The sequence below is a fragment of the Erythrolamprus reginae genome, chromosome 11 (genome assembly GCF_031021105.1).
Source record: "Erythrolamprus reginae isolate rEryReg1 chromosome 11, rEryReg1.hap1, whole genome shotgun sequence".
Taxonomy (NCBI): domain Eukaryota; kingdom Metazoa; phylum Chordata; class Lepidosauria; order Squamata; family Dipsadidae; genus Erythrolamprus; species Erythrolamprus reginae.
Genome location: NC_091960.1, coordinates 28,558,549 through 28,583,633, shown reverse-complemented (window position 1 = coordinate 28,583,633; position 25,085 = coordinate 28,558,549). Strand labels below are relative to the sequence as shown.

Sequence of the window (25,085 nt, the reverse complement as noted above, 5' to 3'; positions counted from 1 at the left end):
GTAATTTCATTTTTTTTTTACTTGAGGATTATACTATTGAGGGGAGGGGAGAGGAAAAGGGGGGAAGGGGGGGAAGAGACTGCAGCTACAGCTCTGGAATATGAGACTGACTTTCCCAACAACGTCAGCAAACCACCGTCAAATAATTTTTAATTTATTTTGTAATAATTACACTTCCTTTAATAATTTTATTGCAATTAAACAACCTTTAAAGATTTTGTTATGATTAAATAAGCACTCATACTTTTGTTATTTTAACTAGATGTATTTCATATTAATAAAATTGAAGTTCTCCGATCATTATTTTACGAATGTATTTATCTTTTTAAAAATCGTATTAGTGGTCTGTGGGACTTAAAATGGATCTGTGAGGTCCAAAAGGTTGGGGACCCCTGGATTAAACACAACACCTCGAGGCTCGACTACTGTAACTCTCTCTATATGGGGCTACCTTTGAAGATTGTTCGGAAACTTCAGATCGTGCAGAATGCAGCTGCGAGAGCAATCATGGGCTTTCCCATATATGCCCATGTTACACCGACACTCCGCAGTCTGCATTGGTTGCCGATCAGTTTCCGGTCACAATTCAAAGTGTTGGTTATGACCTATAAAGCCCTTCATGGCACCGGACCAGAATATCTCCGGGACTGCCTTCTGCCGCACAAATCCCAGCGGCCGGTTAGGTCCCACATAGTTGGCCTTCTCCGGGTCCCGTCGACTAAACAATGTCGGCTGGCGGGACCCAGGAGAAGAGCTTTCTTTGTGGCGGCCCTGACTCTCGGGAACCAGCTCTCCCCGGAGATTAGGACTGCCCCCACCCTCCTTGCCTTTCGTAAAGTTCTTAAAACCCACCTCTGCCGTCAGGCATGGGGGAACTGAGACATCTCCCCTTGCCTATGTAGTTTTATGTATGGAATGTTTGTGTGTATGTTTTTATATAAGGGGGTTTTTAGGTGTTTTTTTAAAAATGTAAAATTGTTATTTTAGATTTAATATTAGATTTGCCATTGTATACTGTTTTTATCACTGCTGTGAGCCCCCCCAAGTCTGCGGAGAGGGGTGGCATTCAAATCTAATAAATAATAATAATAATAATAATAATAATAATAATAATAATAATAATAACAGCTTCCTTTGAAGTCTTTATTTTTGGCATACTCTCTTCTTCTTCCCACAATTAACAACTCTGTTTATTATGAAAGCCTGATCGCAGGGCTGTGTATGTTTGTGTGTGTGTGTGTGTTGTGTGCAGAAATATTTATTTAGTGTTTACAATTCTCAACTTGGGATCACTACTAGGTGACGCGGGCTCAGGGGTGTCAAACTCACGGTGCCATCACGTGACAGATCAGGAATTTTTTTTCCCCTTCAATAAACTGGGCAGGTGCGTGGCCAGTGCATGATTGACAGCCCTGCTCTGGAGGAATGATCTTAGAGGAATTAACACAGAATAAGTGAAAGGATTGTCTTGGGAGGAACACCGGGAAAAAGTGGTCAGAAACTTGCTGATTGTAACCCCATATCTCCTCCAGATTTCAAATGGAACAGAGTTGTAGACCCATTTCATCCCGACTTCCTTTTCTCCCCATTTTGCATGCTTTAAAACAGGGGTCCCCAACCACCGGGCCGCGGACCAGTACCTGGCCGCGGGGCATGTTGCACCGGTCCGTGGAGTCAGCAGCTGCCGGCCCTCATGCCGCCACCCCCTCCCTCCAGCGCTTCGCCTCCCGCCGGGCAAGAGGCCTCGGGAGGCAGGTTCTGCCGGCCACAGGACGATGGATGGGACAGAGGGGCGGGAAGGACCGAGAGCCTCAAGCCTCTTTTGGCTTCTGCCGCGGGGCGTTTTTGCGTTTTTGGCTGGGGGGAGGCAGGAGGGCCAGCCTGACCCCCTCTCTCCAGCGCTTAGCTCCCGCTGGGCAAGAGGGCTTGGGAGGCAGGTTCTGCCGGCCACAGGACGATGGCGGGAAAGAGGGGCGGGGAGGACCAGCACCCCCATGCTTAATCCCGCCCCCAACCACACCCCTTTCCGCCCCCACTGGGCCATAGAAAAATTGTCTTGCTGAAACTGGTCCCTGGTGGAAAAAACGTTGGGGACCACTGCTTTAAAATATGCATAAAAGCAGGTACAATTTTAAAAAAAACGTAGAGAATGCCCTCCCTGTTTTGCTCTTGAGACAAATTCAAGATCCTTGTTTATTTATAAAAAATTAAAATGCCAGCAGGAGATGAAAGCACTGGGAACAAAAAGAAAGATACATATATACACATTGCATATATATCCTGTTCTACAGTATGAATTTAGAAAAATTAAAACCTTGATTAAAAGTACATCAGAATTTTCCAAAACACTGGGGAGAAAAATGTTATATATACAAATATACATAGAGCTTCCATAGCGATTTTAAAACCCAGCCACCAGGATCCCAATGCCTAAAACCTGGCCCCAAAACAAAGCACTTTTTTAGAATCTGACTTAGGTCGAGTAAAGTCCCAAAGAAAAAAGAATGAATTAGAGAAATGCAGGCTCACTTAGTGCTTGACTCAGTACTGTAATGCCAGCGAGCAAAAAGTATTTTCCTCCATTTCCTTGGGGAGGAATATTAATTTCATATGTTTCTACAATGTAGAAATGCAAAATCCCAAATGTGGCTGAACGAGACCACGCAAACCGACATTTATTTTATCTCTCCAAATACTGGAATATACTTCGGGTTTCTTGAACTGTCGTGCTGTCAAGTCGGGGCCGTTTAGGAGAAGGCATGGCGACAGGCGTCAGAGTTCTCCTCTTGATCTAGAAAATGGCAGGAAGGAGTTTAGTTCCAAAGATTTTGAGTCATCTCTTCATTTGCTTTCATTCCTCCCCAACAGAGGCAGATGTCTTTCTCGCAGGAAGGCACTTAAAATATCCCCCCCCCCCCCAATGATTGAGGGGCCGAGAATGTACAGCACCGAGGTCGTTACACCCGTAGAAATGTCAGAACTTCAAGAAACGGAGAAGAAGAGAGGGGAAATAGAGAGGGGAGAGAAGAGGAGAAGGAAGTAGAGGGAAGAAGAGGAGAAGAAAGAAGGGAAGAGGAAAAAGAGGGGGAAAGGGAAGAAGGAGGAGAAAGAAGAGGAAAGGAAATGGATTGTTGTTATAAAATTAGGTGGAATATGGTGTATAGGAGAAAACAGATGGGTAATTTCATATTTTTTTTTACTTGAGGATTATACTATTGAGGGGAGGGGAGAGGAAAAGGGGGGAAGGGGGGGAGAGACTACAGCTACAGCTCTGGAATATGAGACTGACTTTCTCAACAACGTCAGCAAACCACCGTCAAATAAGTTTTAATTTATTTTGTAATAATTACACTTCCTTTAATAATTTTATTGCAATTAAACAACCTTTAAAGATTTTGTTATGATTAAATAAGCACTCAAACTTTTGTTACTTTAACTAGATGTATTTCATATTAATAAAATTGAAGTTCTCCGATCATTATTTTACGAATGTATTTATCTTTTTAAAAATCGTATTAGCGGTCTGCGGGACTTAAAATGGATCTGTGAGGTCCAAAAGGTTGGGGACCCCTGGATTAAACACAACACCTTGAGGCTCGACTACTGTAACTCTCTCTATATGGGGCTACCTTTGAAGATTGTTCGGAAACTTCAGATCGTGCAGAATGCAGCTGTGAGAGCAATCATGGGCTTCCCTAGGTATGCCCATGTTACACCAACACTCCGCAGTCTGCATTGGTTGCCGATCAGTTTCCGGTCACAATTCAAAGTGTTGGTTATGACCTATAAAGCCCTTCATGGCACTGGACCAGATTATCTCAGGGACCGCCTTCTGCCGCACGAATCCCAGCGACCGGTTAGGTCCCACAGAGTTGGCCTTCTCTGGGTCCCGTCGACTAAACAATGTTGTTTGGCGGGACCCAGGGGAAGAGCCTTCTCTGTGGCGGCCCCGACCCTCTGGAACCAACTCCCCCCCGGATATCAGGGTTGCCCCCACCCTCCTTGCCTTTCGTAAGCTCCTTAAAACCCACCTCTGTCGTTAGGCATGGGGGAATTGAGATATTCCCTTCCCCCTAGGCTTACAAAATGTATGCATGGTATGTCTGTTTGTATGATTGGTCTCTTAAATTGGGGGTTTTAAAATTACTTTTTATATTCGATTTGTTATACAGTGATCCCCCGATCATTGCGAGGGTTCCGTTCCAGGACCCCCCGCAACGACCGGTTTTTCACGAAGTAGCGCTGCGGAAGTAAAAACACCATCTACACATGCGCAGATGGTGTTTTTACTATAGCCGCAGCAACGAGCCGAAGATTGGGGTTTCCCCGCCGCCCGCTCGCACCGCTTCCCAGCTGGGAAGCGGCACTGGGGGTCTTACCGGCCACCCACTCCTCGCTGCTGCCGCCCCCGCCGCTTGTCCGCCGCCTGCCTGCCCGCGCGCCCGCCCTTCGCCCGCCCACGCCGTTCGCGAACGGCGTAGGTGGGCGTGGGCGGGCGAAGGGCGGGCAGGCGGCGGCGGCCGGTAAGACCCCCAGCGCCGCTTCCCAGCTGGGAAGCAGCCCGAGCGAACGGCGTGGGCGGGCGAAGGGACCCAGGGAAGCCGCCCAGCAGCTGATCTGCCCGGCGCCATCTACGCATGCGTGGCCATAAAAAAAAGGGCACGCATGCGCAGATGGTGTTTTGACTTCCGGGTTGAAAAATCGCGATTTAGCCCGTTCGCAATGATCGGGAGCGCGATACCCGGGGGATCACTGTATTTATTTTTTTTACTGCTGTTAGCCGCCCTGAGTCTGCGGAGAGGGACGCATACAAATCTAATTAATAAATAATAAATAAATAAATAGAATAAATAAGAACGAAATGTGTGTTAAGTAACAGATTCCCCTCAAATCAATCAAGATTTCTACCTGGGGCTTGGCTTTCTCTTTCACGCCCTCGCTCTTAACTGGGGACAGAGTCTGGAAGACAAAATTCCTTGAGTTCCTGGGGGCATTCGGGTTGAGATCAGACAAGGCTGCCAATTTCTGCAAGACGGCTCTTGGTTGGTTCAGCAGAGATCCATTCTTCAGCTGTCAGTTGGGAAAGAAAATAGAAGTTATCCAAGACTCATATTCAAGCAACATGACCTCATTATCATTTAAGACTTCAGGAGCATAGAGCATCTCACAGGCAGGATGCAAATAAGGAAGAGCAGCGCTTCAATTAATTTTGCTCTCTCTCCTAATGTATGCAAGCCATAGTGCAGTGTTTCCCAACCTTGGCAACTTGAAGAGATCTGGACTACAACTCCCAGAATTCCCCAGCCAGCATTCGCTGGCTGGGGAATTCTAGGAGATGAAGTCCAGATCTCTTCAAGATGCCAAGGTTGGGAAACACTGCCATAGTGGAAGTATATTTTATTTACATAGAAACATAGAAGTCTGACGGCAGAAAAAGACCTCATGGTCCATCTAGTCTGCCCTTATACTATTTTCTGTATTTTATCTTAGGATGGATCTATGTTTATCCCAGGCATGTTTAAATTCAGTTACTGTGGATTTATCTACCACGTCTGCTGGAGGTTTGTTCCAAGGATCTACTACTCTTTCAGTAAAATAATATTTTCTCATGTTGCTTTTGATCTTTCCCCCAACTAACTTCAGATTGTGTCCCCTTGTTCTTGTGTTCACTTTCCTATTAAAAACACTTCCCTCCTGGACCTTATTTAACCCTTTAACATATTTACATGTTTCGATCACGTCCCCTCTTTTCCTTCTGTCCTCCAGACTATACAGATTGAGTTCATTAAGTCTTTCCTGATACGTTTTATGCTTAAGACCTTCCACCATTCTTGTAGCCCATCTTTGGACCCGTTCAATTTTGTCAATATCTTTTTGTAGGTGAGGTCTCCAGAACTGAACACAGTATTCCAAATGTGGTCTCACCAGCGCTCTATATAGCGGGATCATAATCTCCCTCTTCCTGCTTGTTATACCTCTAGCTATGCAGCCAAGCATCCTACTTGCTTTCCCTACCGCCAGACTGCACTGTTCACTCATTTTGAGACTGTCAGAAATCACTACCCCTAAATCCTTTTCTATTTATTTTATTTATTTTCTTTATTCGATTTTTATGCCACCCTTCTCTTTAGACTCAGGGCGGCTTACAACATGTTAGCAATAGCACTTTCTAACAGAGCCAGCATATTGCCCCCACAATCCGGGTCCTCATTTTACCCACCTCGGAAGGATGGAAGGCTGAGTCAACCTGGAGCCGGTGATGAGATTTGAACTGCTGACCTACAGATCTACAGTCAGCTTCAGTGGCCTGCAGTACAGCACTCTACCTGCTGCGCCACCCTGGCTCATAATCAGGAATACACGAACTGCGCAGCAGTAAAAGAGGGAGCAAGTCCATGGATACATGTAGCCTGATTTGTTTAGCCCAGGGGTCTCGAAACGTGGCAACTTGCTAGCTGGAGAATTCTGGGAGCTGAAGTCCACAAGTCTCAAATTTGTCAAGTTTTGAGACCCCTGGTCTACCCTGCTAGTGGCATTAAGGAGTTGCACACAGTGAGAGATACTGCAAGTGGGAAAAACAGGGTTGAGCCTGGGATATTTTTCACGGGGAAACACAAGGCGCAGCCATTAGATACACAAGCTTCCCCATGCAATCAAGGCCATCTGTGACAGCCCAACCTCTGGAGGCAATCTGGTATTTATTACCAGGAAAGGAAACCCACGTCTATTATAAAGAAAGCTTTCTACTGGCGATATAAATTTAAACAAGGAATCGTCCATTCTCAGATGATACTAACCTGTGGTTTGCTGCTGGGCTGGAAATTTTCAAATGGATTTCTGGGAAGTGATTTAATTTCCTGAACAGCTACTGTAGAGGGTGCTAGGAGGGCGAAGAAAAAAGACAGGGAGAGAGAGAGAGAGAGAGAGAGAGAGAAAGGAAAGTTTTTCAGAAGGCGAACCAACAACAGGAATTTATTTATTTATCTCCCTAGGGACTTACAACAAAAATTAAAACCTATAAAAAGTATTAAAACCTATAAAAAAATATTAAAAACAATTTAAGTCCCACAATTAAAAAAAAAAAACAATACGGTACATGCCATTTTGGCTAGATCTCGATAGTACACCATCAGATCAACGGCCCCAGGCCTGACGGAAAAGACAGGTCTTTACAGCCATTCAACGCAGTGTAGAAGCAACAGGATGAGCCGGGGTGGCGCAGCAGGTAAAGTGCTGTACTACAGGCCACTGAAGCTGACTTGTAGATCTGAAGGTCAGCGGTTCAAATCTCATCACCGGCTCAAGGTTGACTCAGCCTTCCATCCTTCTGAGGTGGGTAAAATGAGGACCCGGATTGTGGGGGCAATAGCCTAGCTCTGTTAAAAAAGTGCTATTGCTAACATGTTGTAAGCTGCCCCGAGTCTAAGGAGAAGGGTGGCATAAAAATCGAATAAATACCGTATTTTTTGCTCCATAAGACGCAGTTTTTTTCCTCCCAAAGTAGGATGAAAAATCAGCCCCATCTTATGGAGCGAAGATGCAGGCAGGGAGGGGGGGGAGGCGCTGGAGCAGAGGGGGGGCGGCGATATACAGTAGAACCTCGACATACGAATTTAATTGGTGCCGGAAGGAGGCTCGTGAGTCGAAAAGCTCGTATGTCGAAACATTGTTTCCCATAGGAAACAATGGAAAAGCGATTAATGCGTGCAAGCTGGATACTACAGTACTGTACTGGCAGCGAACTGGAGCAGCAGCTCCGCCTGCGTCCCGGGAAAGCGGCCGCCCGGGCCGAGTGGATGGAAGGAGCCTGGCGGCGGGCGGGGCTTGGCGGCGGGCGGGACGCGCGAGGGAGCGAGCGATCCGGCGTGTCGGGCTGCCCAGGAAGGCGAGCGGTGCGCGGTAGGCGCGGGGACGGAGACAGGGGGGGGGAATCGTCTGAACGCGGTTCCGAGGTGGGGGTTTGGGGGGGGTGCTGGAAAGCCCCCCAGGCCGGCTGCGATCTTTTAAAACAGCTGCGCCGCTTCCCAGCTGACTCCTGAAGCCAAAAGCGAACTTCCGCGCTTCAGGAGTCAGCTGAGAAGCGGCGCGGCTGTTTTAAAAGATCGTAGCCGGCCTGGGGGGCTTCCCAGCACCCCCCCGAACCTCTAAAATCTAGGTGCGTCTTATCAGCAGGTGCGTCTTATAGAGCGAAAAATACGGTAAATAAATAAATAAATTTGACGTCTGGAGAAACTGTTTCCCGTGGGGGCACTCACAAGTCAGGACAACCAAACCTGGATTTGGAAACCACCGTTTTAACCATTTCAGAGTTGCAGTCACGTTTCGACAGTTTTACCAAAAACCAGCATTCACTTAAGAGTTTTCAGCAAAACTGGGGCAGAGCAAACCAACTGGCTTTCTTTAAAACCACCTTATTTGCTAAACCACTGCCACAAAAACGGTTGTAAAATTGGGCCAGTCCCATGATTTATGACCATCATGACTTCTGACTGTGATGGTCAGACTCCATTATAGCCATAACCTGGAGCCTACCTGTAAAATATTTTAAGTTTTTTTACGGGGACCACTTTTAGAGAAGCAGGTGGCCCCTTCAGAGGGTTGGGGGGGGGGTGTTTCAGTGATGCTGCTATCCTTGTTGTTCTCTGAGCTTGGTTGTCTCCTTAAAGACGCTTCATTATCTTAACTAGGTGTTAGTAAGGAGTGGGATTTGCTGTCATTTACCGTATTTTTCGCTCCATAAGACGCAGTTTTTTTCCTCCCAAAGTAGGATGAAAAATCAGCCCCGTCTTATGGAGCGAAGATGCAGGCAGGGAGGGGGGGGGGAGGCGCTGGAGCAGAGGGGGGGCGGCGATATACTTACCAAAGGGCCCCGGGGAAATTGAATAATGGGGGGGGCCCGGCGCTTCTCCTGCTGAGCCCAGCTGCTGCGGCTGGAGGCGCGCCCGCTCTAGCGTTCCTTTCGGCCGGCCGCCGCCTGTGCAAAGTTTGGCTGCGAACTCGGAAGCGCCATCCCGCCAGCTGGCTGGCTAGCTGCTGCCTGGCCCCCTCCCTCCCGGAGGAGGGTCTCCCTCCGCTCCACCAGCGGCGCTCCCCCCGCCAGCCAGCCAGCCAAGCCCCGCACCCGCCGGAACCGGCTCCTCGCTCTCCCCCCGCCGCCCGCTGCGTTTGCAGGAGGTGGGGAGGGTCAGGCGGCCCGCCAAGGCCAGGAGGGACGCCGCTGCCCCCCTTCCCTCTCTCCGCCTGCCGCTGTGCCTCCTTGACGCCGAGAGGAAATGCCGGCAAAGGTTTTTCTTATTTTGAATATTCCGAGTGGGCTAGCAGGGAGATAGGGAGCGCGTGCAAGAGAGGGAGAGAGAGAAAGAGAGGGAAAGGGGGGAGAGGGGGGAGAGAAAGAGAGAGGGAGAGGGGGGAGAGATAGCAAGAGAGGGAGAGAGAGAAAGAGAGAGGGAAAGGGGGAGAGAGGGGGGAGAGAAAGAGAGAGGGAGGGAGAGAGGAGATAAAGGAAGAGGAGAGAAAGGAAGAGAAAGAAAGAAAGAGGGATAGAAAGAGAGAGAGAGTGAGAGATGCTCAGTGAGCTTTTCTTTGAAGTTGCCTTTCTTTCTTTCTTTCTTTCTTTCTCTCTTTCTTTCTTTTTCTCTCTTGCTCTCTTGCTCTTTCATTCTTTTTTCTTTCTCTTTCTTTCTTTCTTTCTCTTGCTTTCTCTCCTTCCTTCCCTCCTTCCATTTCTTTCATTCCCCCTCTCTATTTTTTTCTTTCATTTTCTTTCTTTCTTTCTCTCTTTCTTTCTTTCTTTCTTGCTCTTTTTCTTTCTCTCTTTTACCTTCCCTTCCTCTATTTCTTCTTTTCTTTCTCCTTCCTACCTTCTTCCCTCCCTCCCTCCCTTCAGTCCTTCCTCTCTTACTCTCCCCTTTCATAAGTTTCCTTGCTTCCTTCCTCTGTTCCTGTCCCTTCCCCCTTTCTTTCTTTCTTTCTTTCTTTCCTTCCTTTCCTCCCTCCATTTCTTGCTTTCCTTTTCCTTCCTCCCTTCTTTCCTCCCTCACTCCCTTCTTTCACTCCTTCCTCTCTTCCTCTCCCCTTTCACACCTTTCCTTGCTTTCTTTGCACCCTTCTATGTTATTGTAATAAATATTTTAGCCCACTTTTTGGCTCAAAATATTTTTTTTCTATTTTCCTCCTCTAAAATCTAGGTGCGTCTTATCAGCAGGTGCGTCTTATAGAGCGAAAAATACGGTATATTCTGGTGTCTTGCCTGTCTGTATGAGTGCAGGTGGTCTTAGAGATTCTTTGGGTAGGCTGTTTACTGATGGCTCTTTGGCAGTTTCTTAACTGATGTATTATTGGTCTGATGTTCATCTTGGAGTTCGTCTATGTCTCAGGGTTCCAGATAGCTTAAGCTCAAATCAGAGTCCAAGGCAAAATATTCCTCAAAGTTCCAATTTATTACAGTTTATTATAGTGGAACTTCCTGACTTCTATAGTCAGCTCCTACTTTGCTATGTTTCAGAGTTACAGGTCTCCCCTTAATTTTTTTAAATTATTATTATTGTTGTTGTTGTTGTTGTTGTTGTTGTTGTTTTGTTGTTGTTTGTTTTAATTAACCTGCCATAATTGAGAATTCCCTAGCTGGTTATAATATCAAACCCACAAAATAAAAGATGATAATTGAAACATGGGGAAAAATAAATAATTATTATTATTATTATTATTATTATTATTATTATTATTATTATTATTAATTTTTCCCCATGTTTCAATTATCATCTTTTATTTTGTGGGTTTGATATTATATCCTGCTAGGGAATTCTCAATTATGGCAGGTTAAAAAATAATTCAAATCAGACAATGAAACTAAAATATAGCAATGATTTTTTTGTAACTGCACAACTGAAATTCAGTGATAAGGAAGATCCAGGGAGCATAAAGGTATGGATTAAACCCACGGATTGCCCTGCCTTGATTTTTCAAAAATAGCCAACTTGGAAAAAAAAGAAAGAAAGAAAAATAGCAAAATATAGTCCTTCCTTCTTAAGGTGTAACTCTGCCATTCATAAAGGAGAACAAAGGGATACCTTTCTTTTGTAAGGACTTGTGGGTGAACTTTTTGGCCAGTCTCATAAATTGGCTATCTTCGTTCACATCCTCCTCCTCCTCTTCGCCTTTCGTAGACTGTGAATAAGCAGAACTTGCATTAGGCAAAGTAGCAAGAAAGGAAGAGAGAGACAGAAAAAAAATTCTACGTGGAACAAAATCACCATCTACTAGTCGGTTGCAGGCTTTAAAAACATTAGTTAAGTGCATCTGTGAGAACAAAGTCATTTTTGCCATCCGTGAGACAGGAGCGAAACATCTCGCTTTCAAACAAAACATTTTTCCTCATGTTTGAGTCTTATTTATGTTCTGCGGTTAAAGATTTACACATACAGGTGGTCCTCAACTTACAACAGTTCATTTAGTGACTATTCAAAGTTACAACAACACTGGAAAAAGTAAATTATGACTGTTTTTCACACTTATGACCACTGCAGCATCCCCGTGGTCATGTGATCCCCGGCCCTCTGGAATCAACTCCCCCCCGGAGATTAGAACAGCCCCCACCCTCCTTGTCTTTCACAAGTTACTCAAGACCCACCTATATTGCCAGGCATGGGGGAACTAAGACATCTCCCCCAGGCTTTCTTATATTTTATGTTTGGTATGTATGTGTTGTATGGTTTTTTTAACAGTTGGTTTTTTTTATATAATTCTTATTATTAGATTTGTTCCATTGTCTATACTGTTTTTTATTGTTGTTGTGAGCCACCCCGAATCTTCGGAGAGGGGCGGCATACAAATCTAATAAAATAAAAAAAATAAAAAAATTTGGATGCTTGGCAACCGCCTCATATTTTCCCTGTAATTGGGGCAAGCTTAGGGCCACACACCCAACCATCCTCTCCTCCAGTCACCATCCAAGGGGAGCCTCATTACGAAGTGAAGACGGTTTTAGATTCTACAATATATAGGGGGCATTTACAGTATCTAGTACAGTATTGGCACGTGGAGCCATATTTGCTAACATGCGAGCCGTTGCCCCAGCTCAGCTCCAGTGTAAAGGTTGACCAGCTGATTTTTGGATTGCACAGTGACTCTGGGAGGGTATTTTTGACTACTGGAGGGCCTCTGGAGGGATGGGGGAGGGCGTTTTTGTCCTCCCCAGGCTCCAGGGAAGGCTCTGGAGCCTGGGGAGGGTGAAAAACAGGCCTACGGGGCCCACCAGAAGTTGGGAAACAGGCCATTTCCGGTCTCCAGTGGGCCATTTTCACCCTCTCCAGGCATTAAATTATGAATGTAGGCACCCGCGCAGGCACGATAGTGCGCACTCACACACTTTTGGCACCCGAGGGAAAAAAAGGCTCACCATCACCTTTGTCTGAAGTTATCTGGATAAAATGTTGAGATGTGAAAGCTGACAGATTGGTAAAGCAATTCCATAAGAAATATCCAGATAAGCCAAAGGATCCCTATGTTCTTTTCTTTCTTTTTCTTTAGGATACGGTTTTCTCCTGAGGGGAGGCCGCCTGTCAGGCCAAAACCATTTTATTTGGGATCTTAGGCCTGCCACACTTTATATAATTCTACTGTGCATTCTCTACTGTGGGGGGATTGGTATGTTTGTTAGTATGTAGTATGTTTGTTAGCATGTAGTCATAACAAATTCTTTTTAGAAAGCCAAGGTCATCCTTTATCTCTGCATCCCTGCACCTGCCCGGAAGAAGATGGGTGGATTCTGCCAGCATGGCAGTAGAAGATTGGCCAATGTAATGGACTTGTGGTTGTGGGGGGCTTCAACTTTCAGCTGGTGGTGAAAGTTGGGGGATTGCAGATTCGGGTTTTGCCTAAATGTGCCAACATGGCACTTTGGAACTTTGAGAAATTTATTTATTTATTTATTTATTGATTGATTGATTGATTGATTGATTGATTGATTGATTGATTGATTCATTCATTCATTCATTGTTTTGATTTGATTTGATTTGATTTGATTTGGCTTGGCTTGGCTTGACTTGATTTGTATGCCGCCCCTCTCCGTGAACTCGGGGCGGCATACAAATACTTTGCCTTGAACTCTGATTTAATTTTGGATGCTATTTAGAACCCTGACAAAGGTTCTTTAGATGTGAAAACCTGTCACGAGTCACTTTTTTGGGTGCCATTGTAACTTCACAATCATTAAATGAACAGTTGTAAGTTGAGGACTAGCTGTACATGACTTGGTACCCTGCTGGTTACCTGTTCTCGAAACCACTGTTCTCGTTCAAAGCGCTCCTTCCTCCACTTGGCCTCTGTCTCTTCAAGGTGATTTTCATTCTCGTCCCCGCTATCAGCATTCCTGTGGAAATCATCTCCCTCCGGAACATCATCTGAGAACGGAAGACATCAAAGGAAAATAAGCTCCTTGCCCCTTCCAAGTCTCAGTGGACTCGGAGGAGAAGGCAGGAGGTCTGTGACCAGGGCAAAGTGATAATGGATATAAAGTGAAAAAAAGAGGAAGGAATGTCGGGCAGACAAGAACTGTTAAAGTAAAAATCAAAATTTAACATTTAACTTCCTTTAGAATTTCCAGTCAAAACATTAACCTTATGGCAGAAGAAGATTGAAAGCTGGCCCCAGTGAACAGTGGGCATACAGGGAATATATTTAAAATCTGACCATTTAAAAAAAATTATACACTTTTTCAACTTAAGACCTTTCAAAAGAGGACAACGTCAATAATGTCTTTCCCAAAACAGTATTTCAGATTTGAATTTTTAAAAAAAGGAATTAAGAACTATATTAAGGAATACTACTATTCCTTAGGATACTGAATAATGGGAGTGTGCGCCTAGCACACACGTGTGCCAAAACACAACCTCCTCCCACATGCCACACTGGTCATGTGCACATGTGTCTACCCCATCACCACCCGTTGGGCCATTTTTCACCCTCAGGCTTCCCTGAAACCTCCAGAGTGTGAAAAAAGGCCCAATGAGCAAACCGGAAGTTAGGAAAATGGACTTCCTGTTTAGGAAGGAAGGAAGGAAGGAAGGAAGGAAGGAAGGAAGGAAGGAAGGAAGGAAGGAAGGAAGGAAGGAAGGAAGGAAGGAAGGAAGGAAGGAAAGAGCTGTGATGGCACAGTGGCTAGAATGCAGTAGAAACATAGAAACATAGAAGATTGACAGCAGAAAAAGACCTCACGGTCCATCTAGTCTGCCCTTATACTATTTCCTGTATTTTATCTTAGGATATATGTTTATCCCAGGCATGTTTAAATTCAGTTACTATGGATTTAACTACCACGTCTTTTGGAGGTTTGTTTCAAGGATCTACTACTCTTTCAGTAAAATAATATTTTCTCACATTACTTCTAATCTTTCCCCCAACTAACCTCAGATTGTGCCCCCTTGTTCTTGTGTTCACTTTCCTATTGAAAACACCTTATTTAACCCTTTGACATATTTAAATGTTTCTATCATGTCCCCCGTTTTCCTTCTGTCCTCCAGACTACACAGATTGAGTTCATTAAGTCTTTCCTGATACGTTTTATGCTTAAGACCTTCCACCATTCTTGTAGCCCGTCTTTGGACCCGGTCAATTTTATCAATATCTTTTTGTAGGTGAGGTCTCCAGAACTGAACACAGTATTCCAAATGGGGTCTCACCAGCGCTCTATACAGCGGGATCACAGCATTGCAGGCTAATTCTGCCGACTGCCAGCAGTTTGATCCTGACTGACTCAAGCTTTCCAACCTTCCAAGGTGGGTAAAATGAGAACTCAGATTATTGAGGAGCAAGAGGCTGACTCTGTTAAACTGCTTAGAGAGGGATGTAAAGCACTGTGAAGCGGTGTATAAGTTTAAGGGCTATTACTATTTCTATATTAGGCCATCTTTTCATGGCCTTCTAGAGCCTTTGGGATTTCTGCTAGCCTAGGACTGTAACATCTGTGAATATAAAACTTGATGCATACCAGCATATTGCTCATCTTACCTATGTTCTTCCATCGGAACTTCCTCATCCTCCCAGGACCATCACTGTGAAGGTCTCCATCGAGAAGATACCTCTCCTGATACAAGCGCAACTGCCGTTTATCATCATCGAGTATCATCTTCCTAGAGAAAAGGGAACTTGACTAGTTTCCATTCAGAAGAGCTCAGCAAAAACATAGAAACATAGAAGACTGATGGCAGAAAAAGACCTCGTGATCCATCTAGTCTGCCCTTATACTATTTCTGTATTTTATCTTAGGATGGATATACGTTTATCCCAGGCATGTTTAAATTCAGTTACTGTGGATTTACCAACCACGTCTGCTGGAAGTTTGTTCCAAGGATCTGCTCCTCTTTCGGTAAAATAATATTTTCTCATGTTGCTTTTGATCTTTCCCCCAACTAACTTCAGATTGTGTCCCCTTGTTCTTGTGTTCACTTTCCTATTAAAAACACTTCCCTCCTGGACCTTATTTAACCCTTTGACATATTTAAATGTTTCGATCCTGTCCCGCCTTTTCCTTCTGTCCTCCAGACTATACAGATTGAGTTCATGAAGTCTTTCCTGATATGTTTTATGCTTAAGACCTTCCACCATTCTTGTAGCCCGTCTTTGGACCCGTTCAATTTTGTCAATATCTTTTTGTAGGTGAGGTCTCCAGAACTGAAGCACAACCATAGATAAGCACACTGATGTAGAGCAGGATACTTACATATGGATTTTATTGACTTGATCATGAAGTTCCCCTTCTGCTGGAAGAACCTCATCAAGAACCTCTTCTTCATACTCATTGAGTTCCTCACCGTCATATTCATCTTCACTTCCCGCTTCACTGCCCGACAGCTCAGCTTCATCTTCCATGAAATCTTTTAAATTGCTGAAAAGGATGGGGGAGAAGAATGCAAATTGACTTGAAAAGGAATTAAAAGCAATGTTGTTTACAAAAACTGGCAAGGATCTCCCGGACACAATAGTTTCTTTCAGCTCTGTTATTATTTATTTTATTAATCAAATTTTATTAATCAAATTTGTATGCCGCCCCTCTCCGCAGACTCAGGGCGGCTAACAACAGTAATAAAACAATATAAACAAATCTAATATTTAAGTTAATTTTAAAAAGAAACCCCAATTTAAGAGAGCAATCATACATGCATTTTTTTTTAATAAGCCTAGGGGAAGGGAATATCTCAATTCCCCCATGCCTGACGACAGAGGTGGGTTTTAAGGAGCTTATGAAAGGCAAGGAGGGTGGGGACAACTCTGATATCTGGGGGGAGTTGGTTCCAGAGGGCCGGGGCTGCCACAGAGAAGGCTCTTCCCCTGGGGCCCGCCAAACAGCATTGTTTAGTCGACGGGATCCGGAGAAGGCCAACTCTGTGGGGCCTAACTGGTCGCTGGGGTTCGTGCGGCAGAAGACGGTCCTGGAGATATTCTGGTCCAATGCCATGAAGGGCTTTATAGGTCATAACCAACACTTTGAATTGTGACCGGAAACCGATCAGCAACCAATGCAGAGTGCAGAGTGTTGGTGTGACATGGGCATATTTAAGAAAGCCCATGATAGTTCTCACAGCTGCATTCTGCATGATCTGGTCCGCCTGGCTTGTAAGTATTAGAAAATACTTACAAGCAACACAAGAGTTGCACTTAGATTTGTATGTGGGTAACTCATTTCTAATTCGGAAAAATATAGGAAGACAAATGGAAGGTTGGAAGCAAAGTCCAAGCTAAGAAACAGTTGGGTTGCCACAATAAAACTTTTATTTGTAATATCAGTTCATTTCTTCTGCATAGATTTTAGTAAGATTCTCAGACAAACTGTTTTGAAAGGTTCCTTAACTTTTAACTTATAATTAAATAATTTCAGTTCTTTAGCTTTTTTTCCATTTTGTTTTATAGTTTCATTCTGCTTTAAAGTATTTAAGATTAAATCAACTTTGCCAGTAAGTTTAGAAAGTGTTACTTACAATTTCTTCTTCCTTCCTTCCATCCGCTTCAATTCTTCCTCTTCATCATCAAATTCTAACTCATCACCTCTTTCTTCCTCCTGATCACTCTCTCCCTCCTCTTCCTCTTTGCAATTTTCATCCTATGAATCAGAAAAAATATCAACTTCATTAATTCTTAAAGGATGGTAACATAGTCTTTAATATTCTCTACTATCTCTATTTTTTATTTTCTTTAAGACTCCCCAACCCTTTAGCTGAGTTAATATAACCTTTCTTCTCCTGATGGAAGATTATGATTGTATTATTATATTTAATTGGGAGCAAAAGGGCAAAAGAGAGAGAGAGAGAGATTAGCAACCCAGAGTAATTTCATCAAATATTTTGTTAGATGAAAAAAAGAGAGAAGTGCCTAGGATTTAACACTGCTCAGAAACAAGGAAGTTACCTGTTGAATCTGAAAGATATCAAACAGGTAGCAGAGAGTGGCAGAGAGTGGGGAAGCTTTCAATTTGGTCTTTTCCAAACCAAATAAAGGAATGAGAAAGTATATTAAGAGCCGTGGTGGCACAGTGGTTAGAATGCAGTACTGCAGGCTACTTCTGCTGATCACCGAGTGCCAGCAGTTTGGCAGATCGAATTTCATCAGGCTCAAGGTTGACTCAGCCTTCCATCCTTCTGAGATCAGTTGTGGGGCAATATGCTCTCAGTGATGTTAGTAAGTAAGTAAAAAGTAAGTAAGTAAGTAAGTACGTAAGTAAGTAAGTACGTAACTAAGTAAGTACGTAAGTAAGTAAGTAAGTAAGTACGTAAGTAAGTACGTAAGTAAGTAAGTAAGTAAGTAAGTACGTAAGTAAGTACCAGTAAGTACGTAAGTAAGTACGTAAGTAAGTAAGTACGTAAGTAAGTACCGGTAAGTACGTAAGTAAGTACGTAAGTAAGTAAGTAAGTACGTAAGTAAGTACGTAAGTAAGTACGGAAGGAAGGAAGGAAGGAAGGAAGGAAGGAAGGAAGGAAGGAAGGAAGGAAGGAAGGAAGGAGCTGTGGTGGCACAGTGGCTAGAATGCAGTATTGCAGGCTAATTCTGCCAACTGCTAGCAGTTCGATCCTGACTGGCTCAAGATTGACCCAGGCTTCCATCCTTATGAGATAAGTAAAATGAGACCCAGAATGTTGGGGGCAATATGCTGACTCTAAGTGACATTGGGAAGGAGGGAAGGAAGGATGGAAGGAAAGAGGGAGGGAGGAAGGGAGGGAGGGAGGAGCTGTGGTGGCTAGAATGCAGTATTGCAGACTAATTCTGCCGATTGCCAACAGTTCGATTCTGACTGGCTCAAAGTTAACTGAGCCTTCTATCCTTTCAAGGTGGGTAAAATGAAGACCAAGACTGTTGCGGGAAAGAGACTGACTCTGTCCTCACGGAAGCAAAAAAAATGCCGAAAATTGGCAAAATCTCACACGCGCAAGCGTCCTTGCACAAGATTTCGCTTCAGGCGCATACGCAGAAGCCAAATCTCATGTGGGCACAGGCACGAGTCAGGGATGCCAGAACGCCATCCCCCCTTCCACCCCCCAAGGAACCCATTACTGCTTCCAGCCTGGATTATCTTCTGAAGCTGTGTCTAGTGCCAGGTTTGTAGTTCTTCCTTCATCTCCTTTTTCCTTCCCTCCCACCCTCTTTTTCTTTTCTTTCTTTCTTTTTCTCTCTCTCTTTCTTTCCTTTCCTTCCCTTTTCCACCCTTCCCTTGTTTTTCTTTCTCTCTCTCCTCTTTCTGTCTCTTTCTTCCCTTTCCTTTCCCTTTCTTTCTAGCTTCCTTTCTTTCTCTTTCTCTTTCCTTCCTTTCTCTTTCCCTCTTTCTCTCTTTCCTTCCCTTTCTTCCTTTCTTTCTCTTTCCTTCTTTTCCCTTTGCCTTTCCCTCTTTCTCTCTCTTTCCTTCCCTTCCTTCCTTTTCTTTCTTTCTCTATCCTTCCTTTTCTTTCCCTTTCTTTCTATCTATCTATCTTTCTTTCCATCCCCCCCCTTTTTCACCCAGCAGGATTCAGGGGGGAACAAAAATTCCAAAGATCAGCTGCGCGATCGTTGGAACTTTTTATTTATTTAGTATCTTTTGCTACCGGCACATGGGCCTGAACTGGTAGTATTTCACCCCTGACTGTAAACCATGTTTTAGGATTGGACTAGCATGCACGCTTTATGCTCTGCTTGGATGTTGGTCCAATTGTGCACAGTACTTACTTCTTCCTCGCTGTCGAAAGGATGATCATCTGTTAAAAGCTGGAATTCCCCAAATTCATCTTCTTTCTCTTTATCCTCTGCCTCCCTACTTGAAAAATTAAGATTTTCTTTTAAGAAAATGCAGCAGGAATGTAGATAAATTGGATATGCCAGTTTAATTGCTGAACGCTTTGACTTAACTAACCACAACAGAACATGTAGAAACAAAGTTAGTGGCTGCCCCAATTTTTATTTAACATGCCCTTTAAATTGGTATGCCACTCAATAGGAGCACAAGGTGATATAATACTGCTATATATCTTTCATCTAAAGCAGGGGTGTCAAACTTACAGCCCGCAGGCAGGATGCATCATGCACTGGCCACGCCCACCCCCATTTTAGCTAAGGGGGGAAAAGTTGTGGTGCATCACATGATGACAACGTGACAACTCAAGTTGACAACCTTGATCTAAAGCACAAAAAGAGAGAGGGAGAATTCAAGAATGTGGCTGCCACTAGTGAAAAGCCCATGTCTAATTCTGTAAGAGCCATCACAACAGATCCAGCACAGAGTTCATGAATTAGTGGACCAGAGGAATGCTGTTGAGAAAATTTACTTCGACTTCCGGTAAGGCATTTGATAAAGTAGACCATAACCTACTACTAGATAAAATAGAAAAATGTAGGTTAGACCAACCACACTCAACATGTAGTCCTCAATGGGACTGCATCTACATGGTGGGAAGTATGCAGTGAGGTAGCCCAAGGTACTCTTCAACATCTTCATCAATCAATGGTTTGGACAAGGGGACAGATGGGGAATTCATCAAATTTGCAGACGACGCCAAGCTAGCAGGAATAGGCAACACTCCAAAAAATAGGCTTAAGATACAGAAGGATCTTGACAGACTTGAACATTAGGCGCTAACAAAATGAAATTTAATAGTGGAAAAAGTAAGGTTCTACATTTAGGCAAAATGCACAGGTACAGTATATGGGGTACCTCGCTCAACAATAGTAATTTTGAGAGGGACTTGGAGTTCTAGAGGACAACCATTTAAATATGAGCCAACAGTGTGCAGCAACTGCCAAAAAAGCTAATACAGTTCTAGGCGGCATAAACAGAGGGATAGAATCAAGATCACGTGAAGTCTTAATATCACTTTATAATGTCTTGGCAAGATCATACCTAGAATACTGCATGCAGTTTTGGTCGCTATAGTGTAAAAAAGAGGTTAAGACTCTAGAAAGCATTTGGAGAAGAGCAACAAAGATGATTAGGGTTCTGAAAGCCAAAACATATGAAGAATGGTTGCAGGAACTGGGCATGTCTGATTTAATGAAAAGAAGGACTAGGGGAGACATGATAAATGAAATGTATGTTTGATTGTTTGAATGGGACTGATTGATATTTAAGGAACTCGAGTTTTAGATTAGTTAGTTTTAATTTAAAACTGGATTTAGGATATTGTTATTATTTTATATGTTGAAAGCTGCCCTGAGTCTTCAGAGAGGGGTGGCATATAAATACAATCAATCAATCAATTAATCAATCAATCAATAATAGCGGTGTTCCAATGTCTCAGGGGCTACTACAAAGAAGAGGGAGTCAAATATTCTCCAAAGCAACTGAGGACAGGAAAAGAAGCAATGGGTGAAAACTAATTAAGGAGAGAAGCAACCTAGAACGAAGGAGAAATTTCCTAATATTTTGAACAATAAATCAGTGGAACAACTTGCCTCCAGAAGTTGTGAATGCTCCAACACTGGAAGTGTTTAAGAAGATGATGGATAAACTTTTTGTCTGGAGTGGTATAGGGTTTCCTGCCTAAGCAGGGGGTTGGACTAAGAAGACCTCCAGGGTCTCTTCCAACTCTGTTATTCTGCTATTAGTTTGTAAAATTAGCTTCATGAAGTAACTTTGAAATGGATACTATTGATTAAAGATCCCATTCCACTGACATACATTTCCCATACGTAGTTCTCAAACAAATTTGCTTTATATAAATACAAAAATCAGAGGTGACAGAGCCATATCTGCCTCCCATAAGAAGAACTGAACTGGGAGACGTTCTGGCTAACTGAACTTGCTGCGTATTCAGGACAGAACAAGGTAGCCAAGCATACTCTGGGAATCCCGAGCAAACTAAAACGTCCCATGTTCAGAGGTCGAGATTATTGATTGATTGATTGATTGATTGATTGATTGATTGATTTGGTTTTATTTGATTTGATTTGATTTGTATGCCGCCCCTCTCCATTACAGTCATACAGTCCTAAGTAGGAGGAAATGGGTGATAGGAATGATGAGAAAAAACTAGTAGAAATAGAAATGCAGACTTAGTAAAAAGTTTGACAGTGTTGAGGGAATTATAATAGTCATCCATATCTTTCTTTGCTACAAACTAGTTAGAGATTATTATTATTATTATTATTATTATTATTATTATTATTATTGGGATTTTTAGCTATAGTTTTTAATTATTAGATTTGTTGTACTTTGTTTGCTGTTGCTGTGAGCCGCCCCGAGTCTTCGGAGAGGGGCGGCATACAAATCTAATAAATTATTATTATTATTATTATGTCAGTACAACACAGCAAACGAGATCACTATGCTGGATTTCGTATTTCATCACCAGTCGGGCGCTTCCCAAGCACCTAGGACTGCGGGATGTAGCGGCGAATTATGTTTGCCGATCCCAGTAAAGCGGCCTTTTGCAATTGACAGATGGAGATTTTGTCAATTCCGATGGTTTTCAAATGTCCGCTGAGATCCCTTGGCACTGCGCCCAGCGTGCCAAGTACCACTGGGACCACTTTCACTGGCTTATGCCAGAGTCGTTGCAGCTCGATTTTTAGATCTTCGTATTTCACTAATTTCTCTAGCTGCTTCTCCTCAATTCTGCTGTCTCCTGGGATTGCGATGTCGATGATCCATACTTTCTTTTTCTCCACGATCACAATGTCTGGTGTGTTATGCTTCAGAATTCAGTCAGTCTGAAGTCATCATTATCATTATTATTATTATTATTATTATTATTATTATTATTATTATTGGAAAACATTCTTTTCAGAGAGTAACAATGAAAGAGCTTGCAAGCGGGTAAGAGCTGCAACCATTGTTAGCATCTGATTAGGCTAGAAAGAAACATTCGGAGCAAGTAGAGCAATGAAAAAAATGCTGCAAAAACTTAGGGCTTGGAAAACATCTTTTGCAGAGAGTAACAATGAAAGAGCTTGCAAGCCGGTAAGAGCTGGGAACATTGCTAGCACCAGGTTAGGGCTGGAAAGAAACTTATTTAGAGCAAGTTGGAGTAATGAAAAAGAACCTGCAAAGACTTAGGGCTTGGAAAACATTCTTTAAAAAGAGTAACAATGAAAGAGCCTGCAAGGTAAGAGCTGGGAAGATCGTTAGCACCTAGTTAGGGCTGGGGAAAAAAGCTTTGAAAAAAGCTGCATTCAGAGTATAAGACACACCCAAATTTTCAGCCTCTTTTAGGGAGGAAAAAGAAGCGTTTTATACTCCGAAAAATACAGATTTTCATCCCCAATCCAAACCTGAAAACTCAATATGCACATGCCTCACTAACCAACAACTTATGATTTGAACTTCAAAACAGATTTTATATTCACCTCTCGGGGATGGTTTAGTCAAGCTAAATACTCTAAGCCAGTGATTTTCAACCTTTTTTGAGCCACGGCACATTTTTTAGATTTACAAAATCCTGGGGCACACCACCAACCAAAATGACACAAAATGACACCCTAACACACTCTCCTCTCTTTTTCCATCCCTGTCTCCTCCCCCCTTGTGTGTGTGTGTGTGTGTATGCACATTCTGGAACCCTTTCCAAAAACAGGTGAGGGCTGGGGGTTTTTCCTCTCTTATTCTTTCCAAAAACAGTTGAGGGCTGGGGGGTTTTTTTCTCTCTTATTCTTTGGGTGCTTTTTATCATATGCTTTAAATCAAGGGTCACTTCTCTCTCTCTTTCCTCTCATTCTCTGTCTCAATCATTTTCTCATTTCTCTTTTTTCCTCCCCTTTTTGCTCATTTCTCTCTCTCTCTCTCTCTCTCTCCTTTTCTCTTTCTTTCTTTCTCTCTTTCTTTCTCTCTCTTGCTTTCTTTCTTTCTCTCTCACTCTTACTTTCTGTCTCTCTCTCAGCAAAAAGTTGCGAGACCGAAACCTGAGCTTCCTTATTCGCGGCACACTTGACCATGTCTCGCGGCACACTAGTGTGCCACGGCACACTGGTTGAAAATCACTGCTCTAAGCCTTACCTCTCAGGTGGAAAGGAGTTAGAAAAAAGAGAGAGGGGTTCTCCGCCTGGTTCTTCGCTTCTTCTCTTCTTTTTCAGTTTAGAAGGGGCTGGCGATGCCTGAGGAGAATCTGAGAAATCAGAAATACAAGGTCTTTAGTCTGGATCTAACTGCAGATCAAACCCTAAAACAACTATCCCAAGTTTTGCTTCTTCTGCTACTTTAAGTAGGATGGAGAGAACTTTGTGCTACTCGACACAGACTATATCAAACACGAATCATTGTTTGTGATCACTGAATTCTTGTCTGACTATTGAGTCAAACGTTAGCAGCACAGTTTAACGCAGGAGACCCAGCAAAGACTAATATAAATTCCTAAAAAGGTCAAACTTTCCCCTGCCCATTCATGTCTGATTCTAGAAGTCACCTTTCTTAGTGGAGGAAGCCAGCGTTGTCGAAAGACGCTGCTGCAGTCATGTGGCCAGTAGGACTATATGCTGAGGTGCATGGGGCTATTATTATTATTATTATTATTATTATTATTATTATTATTATTATTATTATTATTAATTGGATTTGTATGCCGCCCCTCTCCGCAGACTCGGGGCGGCTAACAGTAATAAAACAGCATATAACAATAATCCAATACTAAAAACAGTTAAAAACCCATTATTATAAAAACCAATCATACATACAAACATACCATGCATAAAATTGTAAAGGCCTAGGGGGAAAGCGTATCTCAATTCCCCCATGCCTGGCGGCAGAGGTGGGTTTTAAGCAGCTTACGAAAGGCAAGGAGGGTGGGGGCAATTCTAATCTCTGCGGGGGAGTTGGTTCCAGAGGGCCGGGGCCGCCACCGAGAAGGCTCTTCCCCTGGGCCCCACCAAGCGACATTGTTCCCACCAAAGTGGTGCCTATTTATCTACTTGCATTTGAATGCTTTTGAACTGCTAGGTTGGCAAGGATTAAATAAATTCCTAAAAGCAGCTAAATGGTTAAATAAACAAAAAACGTAGAAAAGGCAAATCCTTTCCATGCACATAACGTGGCACTACCCATTTTCATACCGCAGTCCATTCTTCTGAAGATCCTACCCCTCTTCAAATGCCAAGGATGGGCTTTGGCCAACCCATAAAATTGCTCCCGTTACTCTAAAGCAGTGTTTCCCAACCTTGGCAACTTGAAAATATTTGGACTTCAATTCCCAGAATTCCCCAGCCAGCATTTGCTGGCTGGGGTATTCTGGGATTTGAAGTCCAAATATCTTCAAGTTGCCAAGGTTGGGAAACACTGCTCTAAAGAAACAGGTTTCACACAGAGATCAACACAGCTTTTTGAACTCAGCTTTGTGGAATCCTCGACTTCTAGAATAATTTGATGGGGACTCCAAAGGAGACTATACTGGAGGGCTGGGAAGTTTGTTCGAATGCAACCAGGGGTTCAAAAAGTAATATTTCTGAAGTGTAACAGAAAAGGCTGGTGAAATGAATTCAGAAGCCCCATCCGCTCCCAAGGACATTTGGGCTCATGATGATTCACTACTTGAGAGTCAGTTAGTATGATTCTCAAGGTAACTTATTTAACTAACAGGTTTTGGAGGGGACGGGGATGGAAAATCCTTGGAACAAAAGAGCAAAGAGATTAAACACTCCCAGTT

General features: G+C 43.4%; 1 protein-coding gene across 2 annotated transcripts in view; it reads right to left on the bottom strand.

Annotated features, from left to right (window-relative positions):
* Positions 1–2,161: 2,161 nt before the first annotated feature.
* The window catches only part of CLSPN (claspin), a 70,211-nt gene continuing 47,287 nt past the window's right edge, over positions 2,162–25,085 (bottom strand). The window contains exons 16-25 of one of the 2 annotated variants that reach the window (XM_070763868.1): positions 23,447–23,555; positions 19,189–19,276; positions 16,974–17,095; positions 15,719–15,883; positions 15,007–15,128; positions 13,270–13,400; positions 11,070–11,166; positions 6,798–6,880; positions 4,909–5,070; positions 2,162–2,791 (exon numbers count right to left, since the gene is read on the bottom strand). In XM_070763868.1, the coding sequence (XP_070619969.1) occupies positions 2,681–2,791; positions 4,909–5,070; positions 6,798–6,880; positions 11,070–11,166; positions 13,270–13,400; positions 15,007–15,128; positions 15,719–15,883; positions 16,974–17,095; positions 19,189–19,276; positions 23,447–23,555 (1,190 nt within the window). In that variant the 3' untranslated portion in view covers positions 2,162–2,680. The remainder of the gene's footprint in view (positions 2,792–4,908; positions 5,071–6,797; positions 6,881–11,069; positions 11,167–13,269; positions 13,401–15,006; positions 15,129–15,718; positions 15,884–16,973; positions 17,096–19,188; positions 19,277–23,446; positions 23,556–25,085) is intronic. The other variant, XM_070763869.1, reaches the window with a different exon arrangement.